Source organism: Phlebotomus papatasi, chromosome 2, assembly GCF_024763615.1.
Source record: "Phlebotomus papatasi isolate M1 chromosome 2, Ppap_2.1, whole genome shotgun sequence".
Classification (NCBI taxonomy): domain Eukaryota; kingdom Metazoa; phylum Arthropoda; class Insecta; order Diptera; family Psychodidae; genus Phlebotomus; species Phlebotomus papatasi.
Window position 1 is genome coordinate 91,653,650 of NC_077223.1, and position 18,936 is coordinate 91,672,585.

An 18,936-nucleotide genomic window follows, 5' to 3' on the forward strand; every position below is an offset into this window, starting at 1 on the left:
TGTCCGCTTTAGAAAACTTTCCATTCACTGGTATTCTTTTAGTTTTAAGTGTCTCAAGTAACACTTATTTCCACTTTTCTTTAAAAGGCCTTTTTTTGGTAAAACAGTGGCAAAGAGAAATTGGCAGACTGCACGAATTCAGGAGAATACGACTAAGTTTGTGATATCTAATAGACATAATTTTGATTTAGACTTATATAGGGTTGGAAATAATAATAAAATCTGCTACTCGACTTATCCGATCCATCCCATCCCCATTATGTCCATCGCCGTCTTAGCCTTATCAATCAACTTCACGAGAAAAATAAAGAAAAATTTCTTTCATTTTCTTTAAAAAAGTCGCCACGTCGTTATTATTTTTTTATATTTAAATTTTTTTTCGGGAATTTACCCAAAAATTAAGAGATTTTCTTCAATCTTTTGATAAAACTTATTTTTTTTAATTTCAAAATATTCTATTAAAATTTAGTCGTGCTCTCAGGGGCCTCTCGACATTTCAGTTTTCTATACATTTTTGCATAGAGGCACTGAAGACTATTGGGGCAAGTTTTTTACTAAAGAGAATTGACTTATCAGTCTGATATATTTCGAAATCGTTCATTAAAAGCTATCTAAAAGTACATATTTCATAATGTTCGCCGAAATAATACAAGTCGCGGTGCAATATCTGCAAAATTTTTGGAAGGAAAAGTGAAAAATAGCTTCACTTTTTATTAGGCTTGTTGGGCCCCTGCGAGCTCTATTATAATGGATTTTATTATTTAAGCTACAAGCTTGCCGCTTTTTGGTAAACATTCACAACTTTCGAAAATAAATTAAATATGGAGAATATGTTGTATAAATATGCGCAGGTAATCAATACTTTAAAGAATCTATCTGAACTTAGTAATGAGTCTGAAAGAATATTTAAGTAACATGAAACTAACCCCATTATTTTTTATTCGTCATATTTCCAATGTAAAATTTTATTTTGCCTAAAGCGGTCTTCAGACTGAGGCTTAGTTCAGTTCCTGAAAGTTTCAAAATCCTAAATAGCAACCAATTTTATTACTTTTTCAGAATTTAATTGATCATTTGTCCCTAAACAACCAATCCTAAGTTAAATTCATCCTAAAAATCTAGATTGATAAGAAATTAAAATAGTTAAACCATATGGCTAAGCTTTAGATATGAAGGTCGTATAAGTTAAACTTAACTGACTTGGGCAGAACTGCGAGTGCTCACAACCAAAATACCCCGACGAGTAAAGACATTAAAAAATTCGGTTTCGAAAGCCAAAAAAGCACGCCCTGGCAAGTTGCCTGAAATTTGAAGCCACTTTCTCATACTTCTATTTAAATTTATATGGGAATTTTTTTGCATTCGCGACCGTAACATTAAATAACAAAAAAGTGAGAAGTTTTTCCGTATTATAAGATACCTTTCCGTATGGAGGGATAAATATACTAAATTTTTGTTTAAATAATTTTTTTTCTCGGAGCACTGTGAACTGAGTCCGAGATCAATTTAGGAATTGATTTCAAATAGCTCCATATAAAAAAATTAACCTGCCATATACTTGCAAAAAAGACATTTTTACTGTCTAGGCGAATGCTCTACCAACTGAGCTATGGGGACACACTGGCTCTGACTGTCTTTTTGCCACTGATCTTGCTAAATTGCCAACGTGCATTTCAACTCGTTTTCGACTCGTACCACAAGTATTGCCAACGGTATCATGCGTACATTGTACGCAAAATGCGTACAATTGTACGCAAAATGTGTACAATTGTACGCAAAATGCGTACATTGTACGCATGATACCGTTGGCAAGACTTGTGGTACGAGTCGAAAACGAGTTGAAATGCACGTTGGCAATTTAGCAAGATCAGTGGCAAAAAGACAGTCAGAGCCAGTGTGTCCCCATAGCTCAGTTGGTAGAGCATTCGCCTAGACAGCGAAAAGACCCCAGTTCGATCCCGGGTGGAGACAGGATTTTTTCCAGTCTCTACTTGGGTTAAAATTGTGGTTGGGAATCACTTGTTCTGATTGTCGCTCTCTGTGCATAAACACAATTCTTGGGATTACGTACCAAGCGAACAGAATTCTGTTCAATCACTTTCAAAAAAGACATTTTTATTTCTCGTTTCGTCAACATAATGACAGAAATCCTTCCTATACGAACTTCGAAATGTCTCCAGTCAACATTTGTCAGTCTTCCTGAGTTAACTCCTTAAATATCTTTTTGTGTAATATTTTTAAATTCAAATTTTATTTAAATTTAGCTTGCAAATTTGAAAACTAAGCTTGAATTCTTGAAATATCAATACCACATCGAGCAAATAAAAATGTAATTTATCTATTCGAAAATCAAATTCTGGATGTGAGCATGCAAAATTCATTTCTTCTACCTATTTTTCAATTTAAAATATTAAACTCCTTTTATATGAAGGTTGTTTGCAAGCGTTCACAGATATTCGAAAATCGATTTCGAAAGCCAAAGAAAAGACATTTGTACTTTTTGCTTCATCCGCGTGGTGGCCGACCTATTTCCTATTCGAATTTCAAATTTTTTACAGTGGTGTTTTAATTCAAACATTTTTTTCAACTTTGTGAAATAGTTTTGTATGCAAATTTTAAATCGAGTTTAAATTCTTCGAGAACCAGCAATATTTTGTACAATTCGAGTTTCATTTACATTTTATCCGAGACAGTATTGAAAAATCAAATTCCAATAAACGTACTACTTTTCAATAATCCAAAATCAATTGATTTATACATTAAATGTTCTTTCTCTACGAAGTTCGAGCAGTAAAAGAAAAGTCTATTAAATCTCAGTTCTGTCATTCAACGTGGAGATTAGTTTCTTTCTCTCAAAGAGACATTTATGTGAAAGAAAAAGACAAGAACCATAAAATACATGATACCATTAAATATACACCTATAGCCGTATAATTTAAGTGCCTAACTGAAAAAAATATGATCAGGACACCCAATAAATTTTCCCAAAAGCTACTCTTTAAAATTAAAGTAATATTCCATCCTTCTACAGGCGTATTTGAGTTCGTTACACTCATAACTCTTGCAACAACTTCCAAAAGCAATATTATTGATGTTCTGAAAATTTGATATCGAAACTTTAATGTATGCCCAACTTCAGAATCTTCTAAATATTTAAAAATTTGATACCACTACAATATGGCTTGTACAAATAAAGAATAAATATTTGCGATGAAACGTGATAGGAAATTTATTATTTTATAACTTGGTATACTCATTTTTGGCATTTACATAATTATACAACGAAATTTCTAATTAGAAAAGGCATAAAGACGTGATGATAATATTCCGGTGGACCAATTTTGAGGCAAGGACTCAATTTTATGTTTATTCAAGAGATAACAAAAATTCCCGGTCACTTTTTGGAAGGATGTCGTCAGAAAGGAAATTTCACATGAACAACTTTTACAACATCATAATGAAAGGTAAGTATACTTCTATGATAAGGCATTTTCTTAGTCTATTTTAATCCTCTGCCTCCAAGTTTTGTCTATTTAATAAAAGGACTCAAAACCAGACAATCCTATGTCCCCAAAAATATTGTCATTGAAATTTAAAATCATACCCTCGAGGCTCTATTCAAATTACTTGGAAATTGAAAGTTATATCTCGTAGTCGTTTGTGTTGAAGCATAAAAGGTGGATCATTCTAGTCCCCATTGTGAAGTAGTGCATATAAAAAGGTCTAACTACTGAGTAAAAAAGAGGTATTTTCCATTGGAGAATAGTTATTTAAAAAAAAGTAAAAAGATTTTTCTTTTTATTGTTGAATATCAAACAAATTTTGCTCGTATTTTGCGTAAAACAACAACTTGAAACCAATAAAATTTGTAGGATATTCATGAAAAAAATTGAAATGAACTATTTTTAATGTAGACCAAAAAGAATAATAACAATAATAAAGCCTAATGACCAGCACACAATAACTTTTGTTTGTAAACATGTTTTCAAAATTTCCCATCAGAATGAGCGAGATGACTAGATCTAGATCTCACTCACTCTCATTGAAATCTCAAAAACATGTTTACAAATCAAAAGTTATTGTGCGTTGGGCATAAAGCTAACATTATTTATGACCAACGCACAATAACTTTTGTTTATAAACATGTTTTCAGAGTTTCCTATGAGAGAGAGCGAGATGACTAGATTTTTGTTTCATTCACTCTCATTGAAATGCCAAAAACATGTTTACAAAACAAAAGCTATTGTCCATTGTGCATTATGCCCAACGCACAATAGTTTCTGTTTTGTAAACATGTTTTTGATATTTAAATGAAAGTGAGATCTAGATCTAGTCATCTCGCTCATTCTCATTGGAAATTTTGAAAACATGTTTACAAACAAAAATTATTGTGCGCTGGGCATTACATTCAATGAAAACAGGTGGTAAAATTAATTTGTCTTAAAAAACTTGTTTGTTTTTTTATTATTCAAATAGAGCCTTAAATGACGACTAATTTTGAGTAAAACAAATATTGAAAAAAAATCTTAACATTTTCCGGATTTATATAAATATTTATTCCATTGAATATTTTAGGTCCAACGCGTTCATTTAATGCAATGAAAGTAAAGAATTAGATGTCTACTTACATATACATGTACACTGTACATGTTTTCAAGGGTTTCAAGGTCAAAGGTTATAAAATTCTCTACAGAGCGCATTTATCAACCGAATGGGGCATGTTTGGGCTCGTTGGAAAGGCTTTGGAATTTCTGACAAAAATGAACCACTTCCAATCGGTTTTGAACCGGTAATGAACCGGTTCATAACCGAAAACTTATTCGAAATTCAATTGTACTAGTCCTAAGTTATTTTGGACAATCTTTTGAGTGATTTATAAATCCAGTCAAATCGATTTTGAACCGGTAATGAATAGATTAAAATCCGATAAGTAATTTTTGTCCGAAAATCAATTTTATTACTCTTAAAATTATTTTGTGGGATCTTTCGAGTGATTTACAAATCGGTTCAAATCGCTTGAGAACCGGAAAACGCTAAATGATGCAGATGTATTTTTCAGGTATAACATCTAAGTCACGAGTTTGAGCATTTCGCAAAGCCTTTAACGCTTGTCTATCCCTTTTTTTCAAACACAATAAAATTATATAAAATTTGCTAGTGGCACAAAATCCATTTATAAACAACTGAAAATAAATAAATTAACCCATTCACATTTCCCCTTTCACTCTCTATTTCCATAGAGCAAAGTGGATAAATGGGACAGTTACCTGCAGCAGGTATATAAAGAGAATAATTTAAAACAAAATCTAAATGTAAATCGATCCCAGGGACCATTAACATGCCCCTCATTATCCCCCATCCCTCCCTTTGCATCCCTTTTCGCGAAAGATGATATATTTTGTGATAAATAAATTTTAACTAAAATATTAAATAATGTTGTTTGTAAACTCAAGTCACTTTTTCTTTTCTGTTCTAAAAATTATATAATTTACCATGCCCTCAAACACATTTAGAGTGCATTTATTTTAATGTTATCTATGTGTAATAAACAACCCTATATTCAATGTTCTTTCATATTTCAACAAAATTGAAGAGTAAAAAGAAATTTCATAAGATCCTTTTCTCCATATTGTCATTGGTGAAATGCACAAGTTTATGAAATTCTCAAGATAACTTATAAAATAAAAGTGAAGTAAGTCAACTGCTTCACTTTATTTACAAAGATTTTTTTCTGCAGCATGTAATACAAAATGTCTTTAAGGCATCTTCCTCAATACCATTTATAATATCGTATTCTTCGCAAGAAAAGTGTTGCAAATTTCTGTTAAAGCTCTGACAAAGTTCTAACGACCGATTTCACATCAAACATATATCAAATGAAATCTACATTTCAGATTTATTTCAGACAAAGTGGAATTAGAGGCTCTCAAGCATAATATCACAAAACTACCAATTATATCACGATATATACAACGTAATCGCAATAATACAAAATCCTAAACTTTGGCCCGATGACACAAAACAAAGAGAATTATTCATTGAACATGTAAATTAAATATGTATATATATATATATATATATATATATATATATATATATATATATATATGTGTGTTAAAAGATATGAAATACAGATAAGCCATCTTTTGGTGCGATAATTGCCATTGTGGAAATAGCACAAAAGTTAGAATTCCAGAATTATTCAGAGGCCTTGATGGGCCCAATGTACAAAATCATCAAAGACTTTCAGCCACAGAAATTAGTTTAATGAGCTTAAAAGCAATTCACAGGAAATACAAAGTCTTACAGAATCGCTTTATTATAGACTAAATGGGTAAAGTTTTAGTGGACTTTGGTAAATCTTGCAAATAAAATTCCCCCAAGAAACATCATTCAGAAACAGATAGTAATTAATAAATAAAACCAATTACATGACTTTTATATCGAGAGAAAAGCAGTTTTTCAATTAAACAACTCTGTGGTCAGTTTGTAGAAAACTTTTTCCATTTCCTCTCTTTGGATATTGACCCAGTAGTGTACTAACTGAATTATCAAGTAAAAATAAAACCGCAAAGTCTTATTGAAAACCGTATAGCTAGAACATTTTCATCTATATCAACATTGTTATTTTAATTGAAAAGGAAACTCCCCAGGAAGTGCATCATTCGATAAAAAAATACACATCATTTAATAGACTCTTGCTAGGGAAGGGAATTACAGCAATGCGCAATGTCTTAAACATAGAGGTTGAGATTTAATAGTTATTACCGCGAAAAGATATCTTGATATCGTTAGCTTGTCGTTCATAATATTGAGATGGAAAATTAAAAACAAAATGAAGAATGTCATAAACTGGCAAAATAATTGAAAAAATATCTTGCAGTTTCTGCGAAGCATTTATTATTCAACGCACAATAGCTTTTGTTTTGTAAACATGTTTGTGAAAATATTAAACATTTCGGCGGAAGTTAACGTAATCTAGATCTAGTCATCTCGCTCAGTGTCATAAGCAATTACGACAACATATTTGTAAAACAAAAGTTATTGTGCGTTGGTCATAATGCCCAGTGCACAATGTCTTTTGTTTGTAAACATGTCTTTAAAATTTCCTATGAGAGTGAATGAAATCCAAATCATCTAGCTCACTCTTATAGAAAATTTTTAAAACATGTTTACAAATAAAAGTTACTGTGCGCTGGACATAATGCCCAACGCACAATAACTTTTGTTTACTAAACATGTTTTAGCCATTTCAATGAGAGTGAGTGAGATCTAGATCTAGTCATCTCGCTCACTTTCATAGGAATATTTGAAAACATGTTTACAAATAAAAGTTATTGTGTGCTGGGCATAAAAATACAATTAAATATTTTTGCTTTTAGGTTTTTATGAAGTTTTATTAGTGTTTCCAAAATATCGAAGCTTACAAATTTCAGGATACCGGAATTTCAGAGTAACACAAAGAATTTGTGCTATTTCGGATTCGTGACACCACAAGCATATGGGACCCCAGTATTTTCGGGGCTACAAGATTTTCACGATGCTGAGATTTTCGAGATCTCGGAATTCCGAAATTTTCGAGGCGTCGGAATTTTCACAATCTCGGGCTTTTCGGGGCCCTGGGAATCCCTGGGTGGTATAGTTAGGTTCTGGGATGGAGCTGGCCTGGGATTGTTCGGGTCTCGGGATTTATTGGGGTCTGGATTTTCAAACTTTCGGAATTTTCAAGATTCCAGGATATTCACGAAACTGAGATATTCGAATTTCCACAATTCACGAGGTATGATGTTTTAACGAGTCTCTGAATTTTCAGGATTTTGCAATATTCAAAATACCATGTATTCCTGGGTTTCGGGATGTACGGATTTCATATTTTAAATCAGTTTAATTTACTTGAAAGAATATTTTGTAAAAAACTAAAGTACATCATAGAATTTCAGTTATACAACAAAATATCGGATAGTAACTCTTAAAGCTGACGCGACTTTATTCGCGTCGGCCGAAATAAAAATTATATTTAAATTATTTTCATGAATTATTAGTGATAAATAGAATTTATCTAATCAATCAATATTTTTCTTAGTCTTGAATCGATCTTCGTAATAATTTCGTCCGAAAAAAGGTAAATTTTACAAATTAGAGACTTTTTTGATTTAACTGTACAACTTTTTATTAATAGAATAAATTTAAAAAAAAAAAAACAAACTATAAAATATAATGCGAAAATTACTTAAATTTCTTAATCGTATTTTAAAAATTCTTAAAACGCAATATTTTAACAAATTAATTGCATTAGGGTAAGTGTGCCAAATTTCGGCATAGTTGCATGCAAAGACCACAGTCTCAAGTTTGAAATGTAATTTTTTTAATACAAATTAAAATTTTTATTCCTTCTACTTAACGAGTGTTGCTTGTCGACAATTTATCATCTTTATTTTCTCTAAAATCATTCTTAATGCATTTTAAAATGAATAAAAAAGTAGACATAGCTTTAGTGGCCTATTTCGGCCAACTTCATTCTCATAGTTCATTGCCCTTCGGGAATTCTTCCTATGTCATCTCCTTTGTCGAAGCTACATTTTTTGCATTGTATAATCTCCAGAGTATGCAAAAACTAAAAATCCATGGAAATTCGAGAAACAAAAAAGGTGACCGAAATTACAAGCTGGCCGGAATTTGGTACACTTACCCTAATTGTATTTGTAATAAGAACGTTAAGAATTTATGGGAAAAACACCGAAATAAGGATAGAGGTAAAAAACACGAAACTCGACGTTGACAAACCCGGAAAAACTCAATTGGTTATTCATAAATAAGCAATTAGAGTGGCTCGAGTTCCCGATTCCCTGAAAAAATGTATCGATTCCTAGACTTCCCCTTGAGTTCCTTGAAAAATGTATGGGTTTCCCAGATCCCCCGAGAGTTCCCTTTTTTTTGTTTCCCCCCTTAAATCCCTTTGCACAGGTCTTAGGCCCTAGGTCTATTTTGACCGATATCCTGTCCAATAAAAAACCTAAAAAGGATCAAACTGTCAATAATTTAAAAAAAAATAAATAATCAATAAATAACGGAAACGGACTACAACACACTTAAAATCCACTCCTAGAGTGAAAATAGCCAGACTACCCGAGAGTTCCCTGATATAGCTATATATCAGATCAGGGTATAGGTATACCCTGATGTATAGGTTCCCCGTGAGGGCCACGAGTTCCTTATGGATTCCCAAGGTTCTCCATGAGTTCCCCGTGGATTTCCTGGCCAGATTTGCTCAAGTTCCCCAAAATGAATGTCACTCTTGGAAAAATAATAATAAAAGGAAAATGGCCTTGAGTCACTCCTTATAACAGTTTTTCAAAGTCAAAGGGTAAAAAGACCCCGACAAACACAGTTTTCAACAGAATGGAGTCAAATTTGGGTTCCGATAACTGATTTATACTCCAAATTCAATTTTGTTATTCTTCAGATATTTTGGGCGATATTTCAGTGATTTATAAATCGGTTACAATCGTTAAGAACCGATAAACTTAAATTTTAATTTATACGAAACTGCTCAATATGATTAAAAAAAAAAGAAATCTAGGCTATAGTTTTTGTTAAACATTTAAAAGCGGCCTTTTCTAAATCTAAACTTTCAATTTGTGAATTTTTAATTAGTTTTTTTTTCAGATAAAGTACCTACATGTTCTAAAAATTGAAGCACGAATTTTATGTGAGCCATTCACTTCAACTAATATGTAATTTTATGTAGATTCATCTGTAAAATTTGCCAAACGCCTTTCATGTACCAATTCAATTTATGAGCATCTAACATCACGTTCAGAGTTATAGAGTAATCTAACCATTACTTGACCTAAGAAATACGATTATTGCAATATTCCTCTTCCTTCCCATGCAGGATAAAAAGCAATAAAACCTAAGCATCAGCATATTATGTTGCTTTAATGCTGGTATAAAAATCCCATTTCAAAAAGTTTATAGAAGTCTCTAATGGTTCTGCTGATTTTCAATCTGCAGAGAAATATCTATTTGTTACTAAGTTTTCCCTTGGAAAATAAAGCACTGCCATTGTCATATCCAGACAGTTAAGAGACTCACTGATGCAATTCAATTTAGAAGAGGAAGAAATTCTCCTGACTACAACTACCTCATTATCATGATGAAAATTTTTGTTGTATACCCTGAAGTATTACTAACAAATGCAATTATTATCACTCACCTTTCTCATTTTCCGGATGCAGAGGTCCAACAGTGCCAAAGAATCTCTTATCAAGCACTTGAAGTAGTTGAATAGCTGTAGAATGAACAGCTATTCGAGGACATCCTGTCATCAACAGTGTTACATTTATAACAGATGTATAATGATCACAAGGATACTCCCTGCAAGAAAGGAAGAAAAAAAAACATTACAATAGAGAACATTATACATTTAGACTTTTTCACGCCTTTACTTCACAACATTAAACTCGGAAAATTACATACATAATCTCTTGATATATCACCCAGAAAAAAACACTTTTTGAAACAGATGAAAAATTCTTCCAGTAAAAAAAAGAACATTTGCAAATGTTTGATTTCGCAACAAATGTACTAGTTTTTCTCCCAGTTAACAGTCAGAAAGTTGGATGAATAATTGCACTTCTGTATTACTTAATTGGCTCAATTGAATTTCAACAGTTTTCTGTTCATTTGCCTGGTTTATAGTTTAGTGAAAGTCTAAATGAAAGTTTTGTCCATGTATTCCTTTAATAGGAAATTTCACCACCACTCTATAGAGCTTAATTCTTAACTAATTGAGACAAAATTTAATTGGCATGGAATATACCCGATAAGATTGACATAGCAATCAGCAATGAGTCATTAGAGTACCGGTAATTGATGCTATTTATTCGTCTGTACAATTGTTTAAGGTCTTTTATTCAACAATTTTTTTTGGTCATATTTTGCTTTAATTACGTAAAATATGTTAAGAATAATGTAGGATACGATCATGTTGAGAAATAGATTCTCCTACACAATCTGTTGACTGTGCTTCTAAATCTAAAAACGAAAAATGTGTCCATATTTTGTCTGAGAACACAATATCCGCCTTGGTCGTATCTAAAACATATCCAAAACTAAAGAACATCAGTGGTTTAGTTCCTGAGATATTCTCAAAAGAACGATTTCTAAAGAATAGAATCAGAGAGAAACGCATTAACTCTTTCGCGTCTTTAGGGTAATGTCATGACTCGGGGAAAAAAGTTTTTTTTTGGGTATTTACATTAATTGAAATCTATCTGTTCGTGCACGACATCATAATAGAAGGATGTAAGATTCTTGGCTCATTTTCTCAAGACTCCAGTTAGATTTCAATTAATGTAAATAGCAAAAAAGAAACTTTTTTCCCCGGGTCATATATGACCCTAAAGACGCGAAAGAGTTAAGTATTTCGATTACTTGGATTGATTTGAACGGTGCCGGCCAAAATTCCCAACACCAAAATCCTGAAAAGCCAAAATCTCGAATAGGCCAAAATCCCGAAAGCCAAAATACCGAAAACTCAAAATACCGAAAGGGCCAAAACCCCAAGAACAAAAATCTCAAATGAGTCAAAATCCCAAATTGGCCAAAATGCCAAAAGCCAAAATCCCAAATGAGTCAAAATGCGGAAAAGCCAAGTTTGAAAACCCAAAATGCCGAAAAGCCAAAATTCCGAAGAAACAAAATCCAGCATAGGCTGAAATCCCGAAAGCCAAAATCCCGAAAAATTAAAATTCTAAATGAGAGCCAAAATACCGAATAGACCACAATGTCAAAAGCCAAAATCCCGAATGAGTCAAAATCCTGAAAAGCCAAAACCCGGAAAAACCAAAATGCCGAAATCAAAATACCGAAAATCCACAACCCCGAAAAGCCAAAATTCCGATAGTCATAATCCCGAAAAGCCAGAACCCCGAAATTCGAAACACCGAAAAGCTAATATCCCGCATGAGCCAAAATCCCGAAAGTCAAAATTTTGAATGGGTCAAAATCCCGAATACACCACAATGTCGAAAGTCAAAAACCCGAATAGGTTAAAATCCCGAAAAGCCAAAACCCCAAAAAAACCAAAATTCCGATAGCCATAAACGCGAAAAACCAGAAATTCGAAATACCGAAAAGCTAGAATCCCTTATGGGCCAAAATCCCGAAATGCCAAAATTCTGAGTGGGTCAAAATCCCGAATAGGCCACAATGCCGAAAGTCAAAAACCCGAATAGGTTAAAATCCCGAAAAACCACAATCTCGAAAAGCCAAAATTCCGATAGCCATGATCCCGAAAAGTCAGAACCCCGAAATTCGAAATACCGAAAAGCTAAAATCCCGTATGGGCCAAAATCCCGAAAAGCAAAAATTCTGAATGGGTCAAAATCCCGAATAGGCCACAATGCCGAAAGTCAAAAACCCGAATGGGTCAATATCCCGAAAATCCAAAACCCCGAAAGCCAAAATACCGAAAAGAAAAAATTAATTTCAATAGATTATAATAAAGTGGTTATACACAAAAAAAACAACAATAGCGGAGAGAAATTTGTGGTGAGCTCAAACACCGCACAAATTTTCTTTCACTATTGTTTTTGCACTCAATTCAACACACTTCACTTCAACATTAAATTAAGCTCCTATAATAATTTGTGAGCATCAATTAAATTGCCAAAAATAAATAAATGATGCCCTAGATAGGAACATTTGAAATAAATAAACAATAAATATTCATGCTTGCAATTAGCAGAAAACAAAACAACCGCTATTAAATACATGGGGAAACTTATCAAAATTAACACATTTCCTGGGATTATTTATTAGTAGGGTGGAGTAACCACCTATCGCCACTTTTAGGAAAAACTGAAATTAATTTAATTATAATTTTTAAACCCTTATTATAAAGTAACTTAAATTTGACACAAAGTTACTTAGATATGTTTTCTATAGATATATCGAACTAATAGTCCCTCACTTTAACGATGGATTGCTTAAAAAATATATTTTTATTAAAAATTCAAAAATAACCACTTCTCGCCAGCTACTTGAAAAGGCCCAAACTCAATTATTTTGGACAATATTATTAAAAAATATATTCAGCGTTGCTTTTTCTTCTTGATATCCTTTTTATTACCCATATTATATGATTTTTCTTCGATTTAACTATAGGTGGCGAAAAGTGGGTCACTGGCGAGAAGTGGTGACACCACCCTACAAGAATATTTTCACAGTCACGTCCTATTGTGCTTCACAAATAAATCCTATATAATACAGCATTTAACGCGACAAAACAGATAGAATACCTAAATTGGAATAAAAAAGGCATAATCTTGATTTATTTTCTCCATTATTATTACTGCAGAACACTTCTTCCACAGGAAATCCAATTTAAAATTTGTAATTGATTTTATTAAAAAAATAAAAAAATAAATAACAATAGTACCGCAACAGTTGTGCAATGAAATTGGAATAAAATTGTATGCATGTTGAGTTCATAATAACTTCCAAAAATAATTATATTTTACTATTTTATCTGCATTACTGTGTTGTGGTTGAATTAATTGTATATTCAATTCTCGCAGAAGTTATCCTAATTTTTACATTTGACTATCTGTAGGTGCATAGGGTGGTAGCATTACTTGTGGCCTGTCTTTACTTGTGGCCTCATCGCAATTTTTAATCAGAAAATGATTCCAAAAACCATAAAAAATGTGATGTGTTAATATTTTTAATTTTAAGGTTTTTGCAATCATTTTATGACATTGTAGTGTTTTTTGTAAGGGGGCCATAAGTAAAGACAAAGGCCACAAGTAATACCGCCACCCTACTTTGTTGCTGTACGGAAATAGCCTCGAATCAATCCTAAAGTTCTTTTATCAAACTGAATAATTAATCAACTCCAGAGTGCGTTTTTCTCAAGAGATGTAGACGACTTTGGGGTTATTGAAAAGGTCTTGAAAATCCGAATAAGTTTGAATCAGTTTCAGCTTGCAATCAATTGACAATCAATTAGATAGATTTGACAGCAACAATGCTTTAGAAGAGCAATTTCAATTGAAATTGGGATAGAACATTATTGGTGTCCATTGCCATCTTAGCGTTACTGACCAACCTCCAAAAGAAAACGTTTCAATAGCTGTTTTCGGCCTAAGTCAGTTAAAAATTGGTAAAACATAAGTTTCGAAATTGAAAAAAAAACCTTGCGGAAAACTCGAATATCTACTCATGGTTATTTTTCCATTAAAGGGAGCTAATAATCTTTTTAAATTGAAATGATTATTCTAAACCTCGTTTTAGGACTTAACATCAAAGTCACGAGTGCAAACAATTCGCAAAATCGAAACGCTTTTCCCCTTTTTTTATAATGTCCAATGACTAATTAAACCAGTCAATCATGGAGAAAATAATTACTATTGTATTGGAAAAAGTGAAAAAAAACCTTTGAAATCCCATGATATTAATTATTTAAAAAATTAATCAAACAAAAGAAATTTAATTTTAATCACAAGCTCTGAAAACCTGATAAATTTCACAAAAGCATTAATTTATCTTGCAAAAGTTAATTTGCATATCATTAGACTCTATATAATAAAGAAAGTTCAAAAGTATCAGACGACACAACCGACAAAAATAGTTGTAAGTTTAACCCTTTAAGTTTCAATTTCTTTTGCAAAATTCCCTAATAAATCACACCTTGAAACACGATTAATGAACTTTTTGTCCTTTTTTTAGAGTACACACTTTAAGTTTCTGTGAAAAACCACATCTGTGGTTTTAGACAATATTTGTTTACTTTCCATTCTCTCAATTCGTACAACTGCCCACAGAACATTAAAGGGACAGATAATCCTAACCGGCTTATGTAGGTGAGATTCTTAACGTGAGCTAACTCGGAGTGCATGCAAATTCGATTTAGAGCTGAAGTTGGGAGACGCCATTCAGTTATCTTGAATCAAATTCGTGAAATTATACAAATTTTGTATTTAAACCAAAATATCAAGGATTTGGATGAACTGATAGAAAAGTGATATATGGATGAAATGTAGACCAGAATGTTCTCTATAATTTTCCTATAGAACATGATCTCATCGATTACTCAGAAGCCAAGATAAGCGAGGTTTTTTGTTTCTTAACTCGTTTTTTCATCCAGAGTGCCCCAAGTAGTCATTTGTTGAGCTTCAACTATTTCAAAGAATTGTTGTATTTTGTGGGACTTTCCATTTAAAACCCTATTTTAAGTGTCTTGGTGGAGTAGAGGTAGTCAAATTGGCATCTGAGTGATTTCAAAGCGTTATTATGGGAAAAATCAATTTTTTCACAATTAAACGGCAAAATATGAGTGATAGCGTAGTCTGAGTGGAAAATGATGTATGGACGAAATGTAGAGACAAATGTCCTCTACAATTATGCCGAAGTAATCATCAAAATCGGTTTAGCGACAGTCGAGATAATTGAGGTTATGTGATATTGAAATTGGTTTTTCGACTGTGGCGCCCCTGGTGTTGGTCCCACGAAGTTCAAATATTCTAGAAAGTTGTAGCATTTGGTGAGATCTTTCGTTTAAGCCCTCACTCATCAAAATCGGTCACATAGAACCGGAGATATGATTTTTTGAATTTTGTGAACTTTGACCCCTCATATCTCCGGTTCTGTTTTAACCACAGCGCGCATACGCACCATTTTGGAAACGTCCTAGACTGGACTACAACATACTAAAATTTCATTAACTTGCACAATGCCGTTTTTGAGAAAAGTGACTTTGAATTTCGATGAATTTTGACGCTATCACAGCGCCACCTGTGGTGACTTTTTGAACTTCCATCTGAAAGTGCTCATCGAGACGAAACCAAAAAGGTAAAATTTAGGTCGCTATGTTAATTAGAACCGGAGATAGAGGCCGGTCAATGTTCGAACTTTGACCCCTTATAGCTCGGGTCAGGGGTTATGGATCGACTTAAGGTTTTTTTTGTTTGATAGGTATAATCAACGGCTACAACATACTAAATTTTCAGCCCGATGCACAATGGAATTTTTGAGTTATTTAACTTTTAAGATTTAAAAATTTTCTTTTTAAAAAAAGCGCCCCTAGCGGTGGTTTTATGAACTTGCGATGTTAGAAGGGGAAGTGGCATTTCACGAGAGCTTTCCAAAAAGCCCTTACTTTTTAAATTCTGACAATTAGAACCGGAGTTATGGCCATTTTAAGAAATTTTTTTTGGACCCTTATAGCTCGGGTCAGGGGGGTCGGGGGACCTTAAGTTTGGTATTGATGGAAAGCTCTAAGGCCCAGCTATAACATACTAAAATTTGAGTCCGCTGAATGCCATAGGGGCGGAGCTATTGAGAAAACAAAAAAAGGGGGGTCTTCAAAATGGCGGAAGGAGGGGTGGGGGGTGGGGGGTCTATGCACCAAGTTGCAATTTTCACCCGATATATAACCTTTGCCGAAAACCGCAAGTCGATATCTTTTTTAGTTTAGGAGCTATTAAGCTCCAAAGAGCGGCCGGCCGGCCGGCCGGCCGGGAACGTAAAATAGCCACATATATATTCGTGATCAGGAAGTGCTGAAACACATTTTGGCCAAGTTTGAGGTCGATCGGACGACATGAAATTTTGTTAGGATTATAGTAGGTGAGATTGTTAAGAATCTCACCTAATACAGTCAACTTTGCACCTGCCCTTTGGCGTATATGACAATAAATATTGCTACAAAAAGAGAACCACCAGTTACAAAGGGATAAAGCTTTTCCGCTCTCACTCATTCCATAGGGATTTTCCCAGAAAAGCAAAAAAAAACAGAAAAATAAGCAGTTATAAGCTTTGAAAAGGGTGGAAAAATGTGTGAAAACACTTGACACGCAAAAGCTAAATTAGTCCTTTACAGTGCGGAGAAAATCACAGATTAAGACAGATTATAGCTCTTGTAATTTAAAGACCCCAGGAGAGTGTTGAACAAATTAGTTCCGCTGGCAATGAAAAATGTTTTTTTTTTACTTTGTTTTAAACATAAAATAGGATGTACTATAATTTAAAATCTTAAAGTGATAATCAAGATTGTTTTTTAAGCATTAAAAATTATCGTAAGTGCGAGTGATTTTGTCCCCTACGGGTGACTTTGACACCTTCCTGTTCGTAAGCTTTTCTTTACTTCTAGAACTTATGGATGGTCTTAACCGATTCGATCTACCATGTATGATCGGTGAGAACCAGTTTTAAACATTAGAATTAAACAAAAAACTTACAAACAGGAGGGTGTCAAAGTCACCTGCACTTGCGGTAATAATGGTTCTGCAAAGCAATCAGATGAAGAATTAAGATAGGATCAGCACCTCTGGTATAGGAGAAAAGGCTACTGTTATCGAATAGTTGATCATACGATCTCATTGAATAGACTTTTCAGTTTATATAGAAGTACAGTGGGACCTCGATAGAGTCAACTAATTATTTCCAGGCCTGTTGACTCTACTGGAGTACGAAAAAAAATAATTAAAATGTGAAATTTTGATAGATAGAGGTATTATTTAATATTTGTTATAAATCATTGATAAATTCAAAACGATTGTCGAATATTTATTTAATTAACCCATAAATTCTACACTCGCTGGTCCAAAAAACTCTATCGGAGTCCGAAAAAAATCAATTAAAATGTAAAAATTTTGATATAAAGCGGTATTATTTTATGTTTGTACTAGATAATTGATAAATTTAACACAATAGGGGAAAGTAATCTCCCTTCGAACGTTCATGCCTTCGAATAATGTGAATTTGTTTTGTTTTTCATAAGAGATTTACACTAAATTATCACGGAATTATCAACAATTGATGATAAGCCAACTAATATTTAATAATGTGTAAGTCTCTTAGGAAAACTAAAAGAAAATTCACATTATTGGAAGGCATGAACATTCGATGGAAGAGTACTTTCCCCTAGTAGAATATTTTGTTTAAAATAAATTCTACATCCTCTGGTCCAAAAAAGTCGTATGTTTTGGCAAAAGTTGAAGATTAAGGAATGATTTTACAGAATGTTTTTAGTATTAGTAAGTATCTTTAGTGAAAATTACTATCCAATTACTATCCAGAATATTAAGATAAGGAAATGGTGTCTTAAAGATTTCTTTTCTACTTTTTTTAGAAGAGCTCTGGTAGATATTTAATTGTTGAAAATTCTGATGCAATTAACGTTATTAATTAGAATTTATTTTAAACTCTTATTGTAGAAAAGAAGAGATTGATAGTTGTTCTTTTCGTTATGACATAACTATGGCACTAAACTTCACAAAAAGAGCAATAAAACCAATCTTTTTTTAAAACAAACGTTACATTGATACACCAAAACACTGATTTTAATTCCGAAAAAGTCATACAATATTATTAGCTCAATAATAATGGACAAGTTGACTCTATCGGAGTCATCGGAATCGGAGTCAATTTGGGTCCAAGTTGACTCTATCGGAGTCCGTAGAGTAAAAAAAAATAGCTGTTGACTCTATTGGAGTTTGTCTCTATCGGGGGTTGACTCTATCGAGGTCCCACTGTATTAAGATACATAGGAGATGTCTCCAAAATCTCTAATCGATGTCCCATATAGGTTTACTTCCAATAAAATTAATATTTCAGCAAAAAGAATTGATTTGTCCCTGGTGTCGTACTACGCTTACTATACGTCATGCTATTTCAATCTTGACCAATTAAGCATTGTGACCAGGGGAAAGTACCTATGCTTCATACGATCCCAAGCTTCGCAATGCCAAATTTTTTCCTATGTTTTTGAATAATTGTGACTCCGCAATATATCTTAAAAACTAGGCACTTTCAGTCAGTCTCTTTCTTAAGATTTTCTTTAGAGTGTCATAAACTTTTTGAAGGCTTTCTTTTTTTCAAAAATTCAATTTTAATCCCATTTTGATTATTTTGGGACTTCATGTGAAAAGC

General features: G+C 33.0%; 1 protein-coding gene across 1 annotated transcript in view; it reads right to left on the reverse strand.

Annotated features, from left to right (window-relative positions):
* Positions 1 to 18,936, reverse strand: part of LOC129802381 (protein furry) — a 227,546-nt gene that overhangs the window by 89,257 nt on the left and 119,353 nt on the right. Inside the window, exon 14 of the mRNA XM_055848144.1 lies at positions 10,217 to 10,377. Coding sequence (XP_055704119.1) covers positions 10,217 to 10,377 — 161 coding nt within the window. The remainder of the gene's footprint in view (positions 1 to 10,216; positions 10,378 to 18,936) is intronic.